This window comes from Anopheles gambiae, chromosome 2, assembly GCF_943734735.2.
Source record: "Anopheles gambiae chromosome 2, idAnoGambNW_F1_1, whole genome shotgun sequence".
NCBI classification, from domain to species: Eukaryota; Metazoa; Arthropoda; class Insecta; order Diptera; family Culicidae; genus Anopheles; species Anopheles gambiae.
Window position 1 is genome coordinate 81,155,616 of NC_064601.1, and position 17,873 is coordinate 81,173,488.

The window sequence follows — 17,873 nt, forward strand, 5'->3', positions numbered from 1 at the left end:
AGTGTTGAATTCGATTTTGTTAATGCACAGCCCGGACACGAACAATAACAATTTAACAATTTCATTTAGATAACAACACAAACTTTATGCGTTCAAACAAATTAATAAGAATTAATGTAGCTTTCCGAAATAAATTCTTCTATTGCAAATCGACGTGATCAGTCCAGTAATTAGAAACAGCTAAAATATTAATAAAAATTGTTTGCGAGACTTTTATAACATTTAAAATATTAGATTTAACAATTTATTTGAAGTATTTTTAAGATAGTTATATTTTATAATAATAGCTATACAGTTTCTTGAGTTTATAGTTAATTGAACTGAAATACACTTTGAAATCAATACATGTGCCTTTAGTGCAGTCGTAAAATGAAGCGTTCCTTAGTTTACCCATAACATGGATACATGTTAAATGGGATGGCATCATATGACAAGCGTACGCAAATTGCATGTGAGAAATTATCAGAAAATCCCTGTATAGCTAATAACGCCCATTTCTATGTGAAGCACAAAATCATGAGCCGCACATCAATTATGCATACTCCGAAAATGCGTCCACAGCCACGTGTACCGAGCAGATTATATAATTTTGCCTAATATTCATTGACTACTATTAAACCATTAACATTACCTTTATCCGCTACCTGGAAGCGCGTTGGCAGATGTTGATTCATTGGAAACATTGTTAAAACCACTTTCCCCACCTGGTGACATTATTGCGAATATACGCAGCGGAGCGAACGGAAGCAATTCAGCGCAAGCCTTTGGCAAGTGAGCGCAAAACAGAAAGAAAGTGCTCGGAAGAAGGCTCGGGGGTTAAAGGGGATTGCCCACTTGAAAGAATTGTTTTTACTAACGATCTTTCGAGCAGTCCCGAGCAGCGAAAGCAAACAAAGTAAATGTTTTCCTGAACTTACCCGCGGTATGAACGGTAGAACTTCTCTGAGGGTGCTGCGGTAGTAGTGCGTTTTCTGCGTCGGATCCTTCATGTTGATGACATCGAGGAATTGTAGCGCCTGTACGGCTGGATCGCTGTTCAACGGTGATGAGGGGAGAGAGAAAGGAAAAAGAAGAAAAAAACAACAACACAGAAGAATTAAATGGTAGCAATGGTGAGGGATGGGAAAATGGGAAATGATTCGAAACGGAACGAATGGAATTAAGCACCGAGCGGCGGAACAACACGGACAATCCAATTATGTGCCGCGTGTGCCTGTGTTGCTGTGCTCTGCGATCAATTCGCCCGTGAAACTTGCCGCTGCCAATCTGTGCGTGAGGTTGGTAAGAACATGGTTCCTTTTTTTTTTCTTCGGAAAAACGGACAGAGATACGAAAAGGAAACGTGTCATTCTACCTGAAGTACTTGATGAGCGTTAGCAGCTGAGCCGTTGGGCGAGCTCCGGGCGATTTCTTCAATAGCCTTGTGGTTGCCTCCTGCAGCGGGATCGGTATCCTGGGTAGGATGTTGTGCACGGCCTCATCTAGCTGATGATTTATAGAAAATTAGTTTCACGTCGCTACGCTTTTCTTTTTTTTCATCCCCGTTTCCGTTCTCGCTCGCTCGCTCCGTTTAAACTAATCACCCACGGGGTAAGAGAAGCTAAAGGGGAGGGCCAGCAACACTGTTGTGAAGAGCGCGTCGCGGAAGGTGTAGTATTCCGGGCACTTTGCCCGACAGCACAGCGGAGAAGGCTGCATGGCGCCATGGTTAAAGATGGCGCTGGCGACCGTCACACACCGGTTGGCGTAGACAGGATGGCACGGGAACAGCATTGATCGTGAGGATGGGAAAGGGAGCGAGCGAGTATGTTGTGCACATTGATTGCGTGTGAATGGAACATGTTCGTGTGCGGTGTGCAGTCGTTCGTGTGTCGTGATGTGGGGCGCTTTATCGCGTGGGATGTATATTTGCAGTATCAATGGGTCGGCTAATAATAGGCTTGCTCCATTAGGGTCGGCGACTCGTCCTTGCTGTTTTTGCCAAAGCACCTCTCCAGTACTAACACACGTAGGAACACACACTCACACACAAGCACGCATACACATGGTTAGTGTTTTGTTGAGGAAAAGAGGATGTGTGTGTGTGTGTTTTTTTTTTCTTTGGCAAATAATTTGGCTCCGCTTTTGACTTCCCCGTAAGCGCAAAACCCTCCAAGCGTTCGACGCCGTGTGCCGTATTTTTGAATCTAATCAACAAGCGGTACAGGCAGCACAGTTAATAATAATGTTGTGCTAGTCTTCACCGTTCACCCGTCCGAACACGTGGACGGGCTGCTGGCAGGCTCCCGGCGAACTTTGCCGAACAGGCAAACAAGCAAACCGTCGGCAAACAACGACGTATGGGAGGAAAACCGTCCATATACTTCTTCCGAGACGCAATTTCCAGCCGTTGGAGGTGAAGGTGTCTGCGGCCTTCGTGCAATAGAAAACTCCGGCAAACCCTATAGGACTCGTGTGTGTGTGTATGTGTGTGTTTTGTTGAGTGTAGAAATCATTGCTTGTGTCGCGTACATACAACGGTGTACATCTCGCACGGTGGAGTGCCGGGAATTGATTTAATTATTGTTGTGAATAAAATGAAAGCTAACCAAGTTAAATAACGTAAAGAAAAAGCTCTCGCCTTTTCATGCGGTGGGCAGGAAGCAGGCAATGTTTGTCGCTGGCAAAGTTGGTGGTATTTTTTCCCAGCACGTATGTATGTTTAGATATTGTATTATTGGCATACAAAGTTAACATTTCTCAAATGGAAGCAAAAAAAAAGGCCAATATAAATTCATTTCTAACGTTAGCAAAACGACAAATGGACAAGCGTAGGGACAATTGAAAATAATACAATGATTGAGTGTATAACATACTTTTTTCTTTTTGTTTGCATCGCTTACATGTAAAGGTCCATTTCGTCATCAAATGACAGTGAAAAAAAACATAAATTGTAGGTTCAGCTCAAATAAGTATAAAACATAGCCTTTTCGCTTGATAATACACCATATTTGGACAACAGATATAAGTAATATAGCAATACCAATCATATTTCCCATCGTTATCTCTTACTTCGTTAATATGGATTTTCATAACGAAAAGGTAATGGTTTTAAAAAGGCTCGTCCCTTTCCTAACAGCAGCATCTCATATGTATCGTGTTTCTAGCTGGAAAAAAATCATTGTTTACAAATTAAATCACCCGCATGTGAAGCCACCTCTGCTGCTGAGTAAGGCACAGCCCAAAACAATGTAATGACATGAGTTTCAAGTTTAAAAGTATCGCTGCACGAAAATCCCATCAGCCACCTTGCTTATTGGAACTTCCTCGGCAGCATTCCTCGCTGCTCGGGTAACGCGTAATGGACGTCAACCTGATTTTGGAAACGAATATTACACCCCAAAACCCTCTGCGCTGTATCAAAAATCCGAAGCATAGCTGATGGGAGGAATTTATGATAACAATGAGTGTACGCGCACTCCCCTTATCCTTTGCAGCCCTGCTGTCATTGCATGAATTATGCGTGCTTTGAAAGTGTTTTTACCTTACTTTTCTGTTGCTTTTGTTATCAACCCAAGGCCAACGTCTTGACAAAACGCGGGTAGCAGGGAAAGTAACTTCCCGAGATTGCTTTGTACGGCGCTACAGACGACCCGTTCCCGGGCCCAAAGGTAGCACAGTGAACGCAACCAAGCAGACCGAGCAACCCGCCAAGTGGAAAGATATACCTCTCTGCTCGAAGGCTGAAATCCTGGTATATAGATCAAAGCCCTAAATTGGATACTATTCACGTGCTGGAGGAAAATTGGAAAAATCCGGTTCAGGGTACCCTGACGCGCGCTACCTCACTTGCAGAATGTGGCACACCGGCATATTGCTTTTAAATGTCTATGAGTGTATGTGTGTGTGTGTGTGTGTGTATACATCCAACCGTTCCGTATTGGCCCGTGTTGGTTGCTTGGGTTAGAGCTTAAAGCCGTACAAAACGCTTTTGGAGGCAACAGAGAAGCTTAGCGATTGTCATGGGAAGGAGGTATATGCGCCGTGAAATCGTATCAAATGATGGGACATTCGGTGGAAATAGTTCGCTGAACCGGTGGGCGATGCGACCGCAAAGTGATGAAGCGTGCGTGTAAATAAACGGCAAACAGAGGAGCGCGTACGAGAGCAGATTCGTAGATTAAACCAGATCTGTGCCCGGGCCCGGTTGGGCTGGTCGCTTGCCCGGTGGAATACCAACCAGTTCCATCTGCTTCAGGTAGGTCGAGGTGGAGTTGCCCGACTGTATCAGCGAACGGCCGTGGTTGAAAATGGCACAAATAACCATCCCGAGCGAGAACATATCGCTCAGTATGCTGCAGCTGCTGTTTATCTGGATTTCGGGCGCTGTGGATGAGATGAGCGCGGGATAAGTTTTGGTGGTGCTGTTTTGAACGCTTATGCGAACGTTATGTTCACGCGGCCCGCGGCCATGCCTTACCCATGTAGTCCAGGTTCGGCTGTACCAGCTTGGAGGCTCTGGTCGACCAGGGTTGGCACGGTACCGGATCGGTTGCGTCGGTTTCGTTGGTGCGCTCGGTGAACTCGAACCCGGCCAGCTTCCAGGTGCCCTTTTTCGTGATCAGTATCGATGATGGGCAGACGTTTTTGTGTATCACCTGGCCGGAGTAGTGCAGAAACGACAGTGCTTCGGTGATCTGCAATGGAGTGAGTACATCATTTTTACGCCCGGTGGTGGATGTTGCATCGGGACATTTTTTTGATAGAATGTATTGCTTGACACCTTGTTTACGATTTTCGTTCTGGCCATCTAGAAGGCTCTGTAGAACTCGTTCAATATATAGTATCAATTGGGACAGGGTAAATAAACGTTCATCATTCTGTCAATGTATGAACTCTATACTTTCAAAATCATGTTAGAATATTTTTGAATGTCTAATAAAATTTTTATTTTACCAGGATTATTTATATTCTATTCCGTATTATTTATCCCATTTTATATTATTTATCCCATTCTGTCCCACCCTTGAATCACTGGGCGTCTCCATCGGTATTGCACCTTGTAGACGGACAATTGTACACCTTGCGTCTCGTGCCTTATTAGACTTGTGTAGCGTACCGTTCTGTTATATATTCCATTTAAACATTAAGAGTTCGATAATTGCTTATTTTCACATTATTTTTGTTTTGAAAAATAAACTTTAAATGTTTTAAACTACATGTTTCGCAAGATTCTTATTAAACTAGTGGTTAATGAAAAACACTGTTATCACTGGTTCAAATATATGGTGTACAGGCGGTCCCCAAGATACACCGTTAATGGGGACCGCAAACGGCCGTTAAACGGCTATCTCGAGTTTCCGTGTGAGTCGAATCTCGTAATTTCCAGCCAAAATATCACTAATATTCGTGTAATTTTGCAAGTAGGGGGTGGTTTTAGCCATTAAATTAATTATTTGTTGTTTTTTTTAAGACTTTAGCAGTTTAAAACCTTTTGAAATGGTTTTTATCATTCGGTTAGTAGGGAAATTATTTGGCATTTTATAATTGATGTGTCAAATCAGTACAATTTGATCAAAGAACTGTCAAATTTAGAAAACCGTATCTTCGAATCGGCGTATATGAGGTACCGTTTATCTCGGTGTCCACCTGTACAATCGTCCATCTACAACGTGCAAATTTCAATGGAGACGCCCAGAGGTTCAAGTTCGAAACCCATAAATAAAAAGTCACAATTAAATGCATAGTTAACGATTCACATCGGTTGAACGATTTTAAATTAATAAATAAAATGTACGTTGGTAATAGTAAAGATATAGTTTAAAAATAAATAAAGCACGACCTGTCATATACCGTGAAATACTAGTGTTGCTTATTCTAATTATTTTGTTATATGTTCTGTTTATTATATGATTATGTTACAGTAATGCGATTTTTTTTAAATTTAGATGTTGGGTATGATTTTGTTTGAAACTAATTTTAGAGATATATTAATCTTTGGAAGGTTTCACAACATCTATATCACAATGTAATTTTACTCGGTTATGATTTTTTAAATTTCTGTCGTAATTTACTGTACCAGCACAAGACTTTTTTTTGAAAACCGTTAAACTATCGAATTGTTGCTAATTATGTTAAATTTTAATAATTTTGAAGCCAAAATAGAATCCTTCTGGGATAGGAAATATAAAGATCTACTACAAACATATTTTTATCCCGATGTTTGTATGGCCTGGTTCCACTGTGAAATAGTTGCAATTGCATTTCTCTTTTAGAATTGTAAATAAAATTGGCCTCGAACTGAAAAAGAAACTAACACAGCTCGTCGGACCACACTTTTATCCGTAAAAGTAAGCCAAGAACACGCGTCAGAATCGTTCCATAGCGAATGGCATCGATTGCGCACTGCAACATTGCCCCAACCTTCGGTGTCACTTACAGCTTTCTTACAGCTGTGAAACGTGACTTTGGCAACGTGAAGAAATGCCATTTGAAATGATCATTATTCTGTCCAAAGAACAGTTTTTCTACGTCCTGTGGACGGACGGAGGACGTTAGTTCAGCAGTGAGGTAAACAGTCCAAGGCAAACTGTTGCCGAGCAGTGTGCAAACCGGTCGTATTATAACGAGCACAATAATAATAGAAGCTGGGGGAATCCGGCCGCGATAGGGAAACAGGAAATGCATTTTTACACAAGTTTGTTGGGAACGGGAAGAAATGGACGCATACACGTGCCCCTGTTGCGTCACTTCATCTGACCATGGTATAGTTGATTTGCCTTGGTAAAAGTTTATTGCACATCCACCTTCGCATCGTCATTGATTGGGCAGTTGCTGTTTTTTTCATTATAATCGATCACGTTTGTCCGAATGGATGGAAGCCATGTCTTGGCAATAGTCTTGATAAAATGTCACGTTTTCCATGCACTTTTGTGGCCAAACAATTATCAATAATTGGTAGATATTTCATAAAGTGATGTCATGGAGGTTGTCATTGCTTCTAAAATAAGAAACTAATTCTGATTTTGTCAGATCATTCTTAGCCGGATGCTTTGATAACGAATAAGAACAAAATCTTAAGAATGCACGCAATAACACATTGTACAAAAACATGTCATCAGCGTTGTGGGCGAAATGTGTTTTCCGTGCGTTTGTTTCCATTTATTTATTGATCCGATTTTGCGTCCCACGTCTCACAGTATAGGACACGATTCAACTAGGGGTAAGGCAAGAAGTGGTAGAAGAAAAAAAAAACAAAAAAACGACACGGGAAGCACACAATCTTCCAGTCGACCGAAACGGAAGCACCTGCCGGTACTTCATCGTCACAGTTGGACGAAGCAATGATACGATTTGAGGAATGCGTTCCCTGCCTGCAAGGTCGGTTCTAACCCCGGTAAAAATGGTGGCCAGTTTTACGAATCGTTGCTTCCCGGAACGTTTTGGGAATCCTTTTTTCAGCGAAGCTTCGTACGTGTGTGTGTGTGTACTAGTATTTGGGAACGGGTACCCCCGGGGGAGCAGCTTCTTTTGGGCTGCTGGGGACAGACCGGCACATCGATCCGGGAAAGCTTCGCGGTCCAATGACAAATTGCGGACCTTTATTAATAGGGTATTAGAGGAAGAGTTAGAGAAGCAGTGGGTTAAAGGAAGGAATGGATTTTGGCAGGGACTTGTATTTTTACGCAGAATGGCTGTCGGAAGAAAAACAATGCAGAACAGAAAAGAATATGGTTCCGGTATACAGAAGGACCCTACCTGTAGGATTCCGTACTTCAGCTCGATGTCCAGGAACGTGTATTCTTTCGCGTGGGCTGGCCGGTTCGTGGCGACACTGTTCGGGCAGTGCTGACCGGAAGCTCCCGTGCTCGGTGGCCCCGTAATTGTTCCGCCAGCTTCCTGGCTCGCGGAAGCATGAAGAAATCGCACAGCGTAGAAAGAGAGAGAAAGAAAACAGATTATTCGTAGGTGGAAAACGGCTGGCGGAAGTAATTGGCGGTGAAATTGGAAAATCGAACTGCCGAAAGAAAGGTCTGATTTTTCGCCCTCGTTTCCCAGAAATCGTAACTTTGCGAGCTCGTATATCGTTTCTTCCTAGGGGGATATTTACAATAATGTTGCTCACGGTAGGTGTATTGAGAAAATATTCCCAATTCAAGCAAAGAGATGTTTGCGCTAACGCATGATATTTGTAGAAGGTTTCGAAAGTAGAACAAATATGGCGAAACCCATGTGGTTGCGCAGTGATTATTGAGAAATTTTCATTCCGCATCGTCCATGCGGGCGTTCTCCACGGGTATACCTCGGCTGAACAGTGGTTTTGATGGACAGGTTTCGAAGGACTACTGATTACGCTTGTTGCTCCGCAAGAATTACCCACCTCCGACCCGAGGCTTCAGTCGAGGTTTTGGTCGGTCGATCGGCTCTTTACATTGTTCCCCACAGGTCACGTTTTCTGCACTTCGCCTAAGCAACGGACAATACAATCCGGGGAGTCTATTGATAGCCACGACCGTTGATGACGGTCGTTTAGAGCTTCGATAATGATCACCGATGTTGACGATAATGGCGCTAAGGTGATTCATGCCCGATCTATCGACCATCACATAAATCCACCCATAATGGTCACCCATGCCCACTGTGTCGCACCTGGAGGTGGGAACCCGTGGCGCACAACAAGGAAGCAGACCGCAACCGTCCGGGCCTATGTGTACCAACCGGCAGGTGTGAAGGCATGGCGTGGCAATCGGAAATAGCATACCATTTGTCAAAATGCCAGCTGCCTCTTCCCGAAACCATCTAGCGAGACCATCCATTTAGCTTGTTTGCTGAACCCCATTGGGAGTGTGTGTGTATGAGTATATGGGTTATGTTTGTGGTTTGAGCCGTCTCCCCTGACGTCTCATCCGAAACCCGTAGATCTTTATCTGTAAGAACGATACCAATAATTGATACACCATAAAACCTCGTTGCCATAGGTTCAAGGGGTTTATGCGGTCTTCTTCGGAGAAATCGAAGCACAATTCACCGCCAGTTGCGAGGGGTTTAGTGGTTGAGTTTGTGGTTAAATTGTTTACGTTGGACGATGGCACCAACGGTCGGTTGGTCCTGATTTGTCATTTTGGTCAGATGAAACCATCGCGGTGTAGGATGCAGCAGGAGGTGGAGAACGAATCACAAAAATAACGACATATTGAATATTGTGGTTTTAAAAGCGATTTGACAACATGGAGTGCCCAACGCTCGTTATTGTGAATGTGCAAACAATGTGCAATTGGTAACGATCTCAATATTCAATCTGCGGTTGAGTGGGGTTGAGTTTGAGTGATTTGTTCTTTCTATGGCGCAGGTGTATGAAATTGTTCACTAGGAGTGTGTTGAAGAGCAAATGCCAAGGGGCCACTCTTGTCAATATGAGTTTAATTGAATTGTATTACTTTATGCTCTTTTGTGTGATTTTTTTTGGGCCTTTTGATAGTATACTTGGTATTCATTTTATAGACATGTTCTGTGTCATGAGTTTCTGATTTCGATACTTACAATTTGATAGGCCTAAAGCGATTTGACCTGTTTTATCTTCCTTCAATTAAAACATTAACCTACTTTAACAGCTTTTCTATGAATAGGGTTCTGCTTTGTAGATCGTACTTCTTTATACGATATTGCACATTGTGTGTATTGTACTGTACAGGAAAATGCTTTGAAGCATCCTTGCATCATGTATCTTGCATCTCTAGAGTAACTATTATCACAAATAATTTTGTAGCAGCTTAACGATTACTCCAACTTCCAAGAAGGTCATGAAGATGGCATAATATGTTAATTCCAATTTCTCTAGTTTATCTTCCAAGATGCAAAGTTTAGCAACGCGAAGACTTACAATGTGACGAAAGGCAACGAAAACAAAAAATGAAAATCAATAACAGCGGTTGATGTTTTATTAGACCATGCGCCATCCTTCTCGTAGTTTTACAAGAGCGGTGAGCACAAAAATAGAAAATAAAAGCTGCATTATGAAATCAAGAAGTTATGCTATACCTTTTTTACTTCATGACGTTTTTGTCTATCACTCGCGTCTTAAAAAAAAAGTGGTAAACTGGTAAAAAAATGTAAAAAGTTTTCTACTGCTTCGAGACCCATAAAAATCTCGTACCACGGAAGGTTTTTCTTGGCTCAACTCAGACAGTTTATTATGCTATGTCATTCCTGGTAGGTTTGAGGGTGAGGTTTAAACAATATGCTATGCTTTCAATCGAACCTTTTAATGAATCCATGTAATACTGCATTGTTTATTAAGGACAAATAATTGTTAAACATTATCACCATAGAAAAATATTATTATTATTATTACTATTATTATTATATAAAATTACACATCCGCCATTATGCGTAACGAGAGCACCAAACATTAGGGTTACATATAACGTTAAATTATAAACACGAACGTATATACTCCAAGTATTCGTCAATTCTTCAAACTATTCTTGAAAGCCCTCAAACTAATGTTGTAATAAAAATGTCTGAAAATTCATCAAATTGACGCATCATTCTACTCATGTCAGCATTCATTTAAGTTCAGCAAAATAATTCATCAATGTCCATGCAAGGTCTTTCCAAGAACAAAACAGACGATAACAAACATCAAAGAACAAACGGAACAAAAATATAGATAATAGTGTCCTATTTTTTCATCAAGAGAACTCTACATTTTGATCCCAATTTAGTAGCACTAGCAAAATCTTAATGACAGGTTTTGTTTGTAATTACTCGAGGGCAAGGGCACGAGAAAGTAACGTTGCTCATCATTGCGCTTTTACAGGGGTTTCCAATAGAACTAAAGACCGCGGAACACTTTGACGAATCTGCAGGAGTCATTCGCAAGACTGCGGAACGATACTTGAATACGTTGATGATACTGGGATCAGCGGATGTACTTCGCAAGACTGTGACACACTTTTTTTGGGCATACCATCGCACCCCAGGGGACATATAACTTGGCAGCCTAAATTTTTAAATTCAAATTTCATGTTTTTAGAGTGTGCATCAATAATGAATTCGCTTACAAACAAATAAAAAACCCGAAAAAGTGTACCGCAGTCTTGCGATACAAATTCGCAGATCCCGGTATCATCAACGTTTTCATGTATCGTTTCGCAGTCTTGCGATTGACTCCCGCAGATTCGTCAAAGAGTTCCCCGGTCTTTAGTTTTATCGGAAAACCCTGTATCAACTCGGATAAGACTGCCGAGAACGGGATAGAAAACTCACCCAACCATTTCCCTAGCCTAGGCCTGCGCCATTGCTCACAAACTTTGATACAGCGCCATCTAGTATTAATACTAACAAAACTGTTTACACTAACGCTTAAGTTCATCGAGTTTAACTGCTAAAGCAAAGGAAACATAGGTTAGGTAAATTGGCGAGAGATTCCGGAGCGAAAGAAAGGATAAATGTTTTTCACAACTAAAGCAAAGTGAAAGATTAAAACAATCACTTATAAATTTGATTGAACATGGGAACGGGGATGGGGAGGGATGACGAGGATGGGGTGTAGAAAAAAAGGTAGATGGAAGGCGCATCAGTTACAGTCAAAAGTAGGCCCGCTGCAAATATAACAATTGCTCGAAATCAACGACGTTCAAACAGATTAAGATATGATGTTCGACAATGCTCGGCATAAGGAGCTAAAGTAGGTTAGTTATGTTAGCATAATTAGGTTAGTTTTGTTAGACAAAATGATTCGAATTTTTCTTATGCTACTAGTATTTATTTATTTAAATTTTTGTAAATCCAGCAATTTATAAATAGTTCAGTTAACGGATTTTTTTGAAGATTCGATCCTAGTGTTTCATAAAAATTTGTCAAATTTACCTAGTTCAATATAAACAAAAAATAAACTACTGCTACTAATAACTGCCACATGAATAACTATCACCAAAAATCGAATTTCATTATACTAATCACCAAAGAGTTTTTTAGAAAATTTTAAGTTCAACTATCATAACGGCATATATAGTACCTAGGTTTATTTTTAATTTTAGTTGGCGGATAGTTATCAAAAAAAAGTAATTGTATGACAAAATTGGATATTATACAAAGTTGTAATAAGTTCAATAGTTGCTGTACATTTGAAGTTCAGCTATGTATTGCATTCTGTTACGTTAAGTACCAATTTGATTGGAAAAACATCCCTTAATATCGCGGTACTGTTCACCTACATCCCTACAGTTGATTTGATTTCAAACTAACACTACTCATACGCTATTGCAAGTCATTCACATTCCTCGTGCACAAACATGATATCTTTAAGATATCAAACAAGAACACGCTACTTGAGTGAAGACTTTGATGTATTGGCTTACTTAGCTCCACGTGACTGGCAACTTTCAGCCAAACTGCTTGCATACACTAACACAACAACAATTGAGCAATCAATCACATCAAACGATGTCTAAATGTGTAATTTATTTATTTATTTATTTTTATTTTATTAATTGCTCGGCCACGTTGGGTTACAGCAATAGTGCTTACTGACTATAGTATACAATTATTCACGAAGGAGTAGGAAGGAGTTTATGGTACGGAAAAGGAGCGAAGACGGGATCGGTAGACAGGATAGGAGAGGACAGCAGGAAGGGAAGGCGGAAGTGATTACATTAGTAAACGCTGCTACAGCTTGATTTATGTCATCATCAGTAAAGCACCAATCGGTACCGGCTAAAATATGATGAAGCTTTTGGTAGTCCAGTTTCCTAAAATTGAACATACGAGCCGTAGGTATTCGTTGAGAGGATGCAGGGCGAGAGTGCGTAAGGAGCACACTTGTCTCAAGAGCAGGATGATGATTGTCTAGCGCGACGAGTGGAACAGGTGAAGCTATGACGGGGGAGCAGCGCTCCAAGAAGGCATAGCATTGGCAGCATTGGCAAATAGAAGGTCCAATTGACTTCCGCGTATATTTTTTATGCCAGATAATTGCGGCAAACCGTTTACCGACATTCCATCAAGCAGAGAAACATTTTCACGAGATACACCAGTAGGAATGAAGTGATTAACGCACGATGCAAACACATCCATATCAAGCTCAGATAGACAGAGAGGCGTAACTCGTCTAGTTTTGTGCGCAATCCTCATACTTTTTGATAGTAGATGTTTAGTTGATCGATCGAAGGGATGAGAGAGCGAGATGCGCCGGGAGTGCTCTCGCTGCAAGTTATTAACGGCGAAAGAGAGTCGGACGGATTATGTGTATTAGATGCAGGGTTAGCTTCCATCAATTCGGGTAAAGTCGGTAGTTCATGAGAATCTTCAGCCGGATCAGCCGGTTTACGCTTGCTGAAAGTACTGCGTATAAGGCAAGCTCATAGGGCCATGATCTGGCGAAATAGTGAAATCAGCGTTTCGCAGTTGTGTCGTGTGGTTGATAGAAGGTGGCGAGGAAAGATGATCCGATTCACGATTAATAGGCGCAGAAGGTGCAAGGGATGCTGCAGTAGTGGGTCGCCAAACATTGACGGAGCGGGGATTTAGGTCGATGAACTCCTTAAAAGAGATCCCGCGAGGCCAGGTTGAAGCAGCCAAAGCAATAGCCCGGTGCGAATCCGGTACACCAATTTTAAAAGATACGTAGGAGAGCGTAGAAAGATCCCGGTCGCGTCGTACAAGGCTATATACCAAGATGTCGTCTGTCCCTATGTTAGAACAGGCCATTTCGCGGATCGCTTCAATCGGAGTATCAGGAGCAATACGGGAGATAAAGACCCAAGTACGGGGTGGGCGTTCAGGAACGGTCGTAATATTATTGCAGGACAACCCTGTGCCCGATGAAAGCATAGCGCGTGTAACGGTATTGGTAGGCGATGGGTCGGGAGAGCGATCCAACAATCGACGTTTAGAAGAATTCTCACCAACAGCTTGATGGGTGAGCTTAGAGGCCGCAACTGGAATCGTGGTCGTTGAGTGCGTAGCAGGAATCGCAGAATGGTGAGCACTCGATGTAGTGGTATGCGTGGCAAGATGAGAGTTGAACTTGTTCATTAGTGAGTTGAAGGAAGTGAGAAGTTCACGGTGCATGAGATCAAGCTCCTTGATGCCATGTTTAACTTCATCAAGCGTTGTGAGTAGTGGAGCCTGTGAGTAGTTGCGTTCCATTGAGTGAGAAGCAGCAATGGCGTTAATGGTAATGGCGTTATTGTTGCTCCTTCTACCAATCTACACAATACAGGGAACGGGATTATCTAGGACGCTTCCCGGCATGGTGAAAATTATTACATTTAAACCATACCTTCCAACCAATTTTCCTGCAACGTGTTGAGCGTCTCGCCAGAACCCCGCTTTCCCAGAATGATGCAGCACTGCGAATAAAGGCACATTAGCATACGGTGCTGTAGCATGTGCTTGCATAAATGTAATCTGTTGGCTTTGGTGCGGAAAATGGTTTACAAGTTGCAGCAACGAACGGCGTTGGAGGATTTTGTGAGAAGTGTGTTGGTGTGTGGTATTGCTTTAAAAATTCATTACCCTTCGTTCGTCCGCCTCCCTGCACCAGGGCCCGAGGGCCCGGTAATGCAACTGTCGATCCTGACGCCTTGCGCATAGATGGGGGGTAACAATCAAGCGCAAAGTGCACTCAGCGTAGCGAAGCATTCTTGCACCGTGCCCTGGACACGGTCTTGAGTCAGACCTGGCAGACCGTGCCGTTTGCCGAGGGAGGCGCGCGAACCTGCAGGTGGTTCTTAATTCCTTAAATAATCCTTCGTGTAGTCATCCGTGGAAACACGCCAAGGAGGCAAGGATTACAGCTCAGTCGGTGCAGCGCGCACGCTACAGGTGTGGCCCACGGTGCGGTTAGCTGCATCGCGTGCCACGTACTGGTGCGGCAGGTTTATGCAGCATGCCGACACGAATGCTCTCTTAGCTAAGGGAGGCAGCTGGAAGAAAAGTATCACTTTCAACAAAGTACCTTCAATGAGCCGCAAAGGTAATGAGCAGGGCACGCCGGGCGAACGTACCCATTGTGTCCCTATCAATATTCCACCCGGGTGTACCCGTGTCTGGAAAAGCAGACAGCACCGATGTAAGGGCATGGTGTGGCTCGATAAATTCACCACCACACAAAGATGCCGAGATGCCCGAGACGTATGGTATGTGTGGTTTATGCATTGCTGGAATTTACTTTTTTTTCCTCTCCCCACCGAACAGTGACATACTCCAACATTGCTGCCATCCTGAGTGAAATGTTTACAGTACCGATACCGACGGGAAAATGATACAATTCAGGTGTTGGAATATGGACAAGATGGAAACTTTTGCAAAACATAGTTGAACAAGAGTCTCATAAAAATCAACAACAACACAGGGCAATATAGACGATGGTGGTAGTGCTCTAAACAACTTCAACCTGACAGCCAGTCACTTGGCCGGGTTGGATGGATACCGGGACACCATGAATGTACAGCATGGAATGTGCACTTTTCCATCAGTTTTCAAGTGGCAATAGTATCGCTACAAATGCTACATTTTCTTCTTTTTTTTTACTTTGCTATACCATACACGCACATACCAGCGTTGACCATTTTCATTGAAACATTTTCCCCTTTTTGTATGGGTCATGGGTTGTTGAGAATTTGAAAGTACAGTCAAGCATTTCTCCCTTTCCTCGTATTTACAGTGGCCATTTACATACTTGACCGAATTGTTTTAGATTTGATGAGTATGTGGAATGAAATTGTATAAAAGACAAACGCATTCACCTTCAAAGCGCTTTCATTTAATTCGGATTCGGATCGGATCGATCGACCGTGGAAGAAGGGTAGAGTGTCCTTGAGTGATAATTGCACGAAGAATGTAGAACGATAATGAATTTAATCTAGCGACGCTAGAACGTAGCGGCCAGCAATCGGAAAGGAGCGAGATGGAACAGCTCCAATTAATTAGGAATTGCTGCTCGGCCATGCATCGGTGAGTGGGAATGGATCGATTTCTATTTTCGCCTAACGTTACCGAGCACGACCGTCCATTACTTTTGATGCTGCCTCCGGCTTGCCTGGTGCTGGTCATCCGAAGTCCCTGCCCAGCGGGACTCAGGCAGCAAAGTGTGGCCTAATGTTGCAGGGTTAAAGGTGTGGTACAGATTTTGGGAGCGCATGGTAGCGTTTCGATCGACTATATTCGCTATACAGATACACACACATACACCAACACGGACGGCTGACCACGGGAACGTGGAATGGCAGCATGGTGCTAGGCGGCTAGACGAACTAACCGGAAAGGCATCGAAATTAATGAGCCTGCTACATGCATGCACTTGGGGAATTTCTGTGCCATTTGGTGCGCGTTCACCAGTTTCGGCAGCGGATGGAGTCATTCACCACTGGCATTGGAGGGTTTGGACACGGCAGTTTGCACCGAATCCGGCTGGTAGGTAGAAAGAGGCTGGCTGTAAGGAAGCGAGTGAATTGCACCATTCGATGGAAGTACTACGGATGTAATGTTTGGCTTTCGGTGTGGTTCGAGTTCTCGGTAATTTCGTTGACGAACGATATTCGATATCATTGCTGTAATTTTGCGCCTTGCCATAACAAGTGAAATTATTTATCGTTATGGTGTAGGCTGCACAGAGCACGCCCGTACGTGTGTTTGCACAATTTATTAAAATGAGCTCATTTTTGTTTATGCTTTAGCAAACATGCATCAGCAAATGGTTATTTGATTAATGGTATCAGTAACCAATGGTAAGATACGGGATTGGACGCGATTACGATATTTGTTAACTTAACTTAACTTGTTAATTTGTGCAACTGTAACATATTTTCGTTTATAGTATCAGTATCAGAAAAGCGAGTAGCAAACGTAGTGCATATGTAGTATATGACAAAATAATGTTCGTAAAATTACAATACAATAACATCAAAACACTTTTATGTAACGATTCAATACATAAAAGTGTTTTGATGTTATTTTATTATAATTTTACACACATTATTTTGTCATATACTACATATGCACCGCCATGCATTAAAAAGCTTTCTGTTTCAAGTGTTAATTTTTTTTAATTTATTAAAGCTTTATAAGCTGGTTTATGTCGCGGTTGACTCTTTTGTTAAAAGTAATGTTAATGCTCAAACATTAGCGTAGGTGTAGATACCACGTGATGGCACAATATCACTCTAACGGCAAATGCAATATGCTGGCAAGTACGTTGTTCTTGGCTAATCGAGTCTAAATGATGCCAACATGCGAGCGTTTCCGTACTGGAGCACAAGTTGCACTGAAGGTTAAAATGATAACGCTGCATCTTGATGTGGTTTTAAGTATATTTTATTTTTATAATGAGCGTTTGAATGATTTAAGATTTTGAAAATATTAAGTGTACAAAAGTAGATGATTGAAGTATATATCTTGTTGTTGGTTCATTTCTTTTAAACTTTTTTTTATCGAAAATAAAATTCAAAACTAATTAAATGACTTCTATATACAATCTACAAAAAAGGATTAAAAAAATCGTCTTCTTAAATCGCACAACCTTCGAAACTGTCAAGAAAAACGAAAGAGTAAGGCAGTGAAACGCTACCAATGAAATACGTTTTTATACACATATTAAACTACCGCATGTTAAAAATCAATAACATAATCCATAAGTCACTGAACGCCAACTCCACAAGTGGTACAGGCAAGGCCTTGACCGACAACGGTTCTTGAGCATAAGAAGAAGAATATATGATGAATGGTGTTTGGTTCTAATGAATGAATAATCATGAAAATGTTATGTATTACACAATTTTAGGTTTGTTTTGAATTTAATCTTGCGTTGCTTCAGAACATATTTTCCCGTTTTTCTCTCATTGAGCCCTTTCTTTTTTAAGTTCGTAGGCTGAAATTTCAGCCTGTCAGCT

General features: G+C 42.0%; 1 protein-coding gene across 13 annotated transcripts in view; it reads right to left on the minus strand.

Annotated features, from left to right (window-relative positions):
* LOC1274912 (SCY1-like protein 2) overlaps nucleotides 1–17,873 on the minus strand; it is a 110,622-nt gene that overhangs the window by 38,986 nt on the left and 53,763 nt on the right. For all 13 annotated transcript variants that reach the window (XR_009764848.1, XR_009764847.1, XR_009764849.1 and 10 more), the window contains exons 5-9: nucleotides 7,738–7,878; nucleotides 4,460–4,676; nucleotides 4,220–4,365; nucleotides 1,355–1,485; nucleotides 918–1,032 (exon numbers count right to left, since the gene is read on the minus strand). Coding sequence is in view for 10 of the 13 variants with exons in the window: in XM_061644953.1 (XP_061500937.1) it covers nucleotides 918–1,032; nucleotides 1,355–1,485; nucleotides 4,220–4,365; nucleotides 4,460–4,676; nucleotides 7,738–7,878 (750 nt within the window). In the remaining 3 variants the exon portion in view is untranslated. The remainder of the gene's footprint in view (nucleotides 1–917; nucleotides 1,033–1,354; nucleotides 1,486–4,219; nucleotides 4,366–4,459; nucleotides 4,677–7,737; nucleotides 7,879–17,873) is intronic.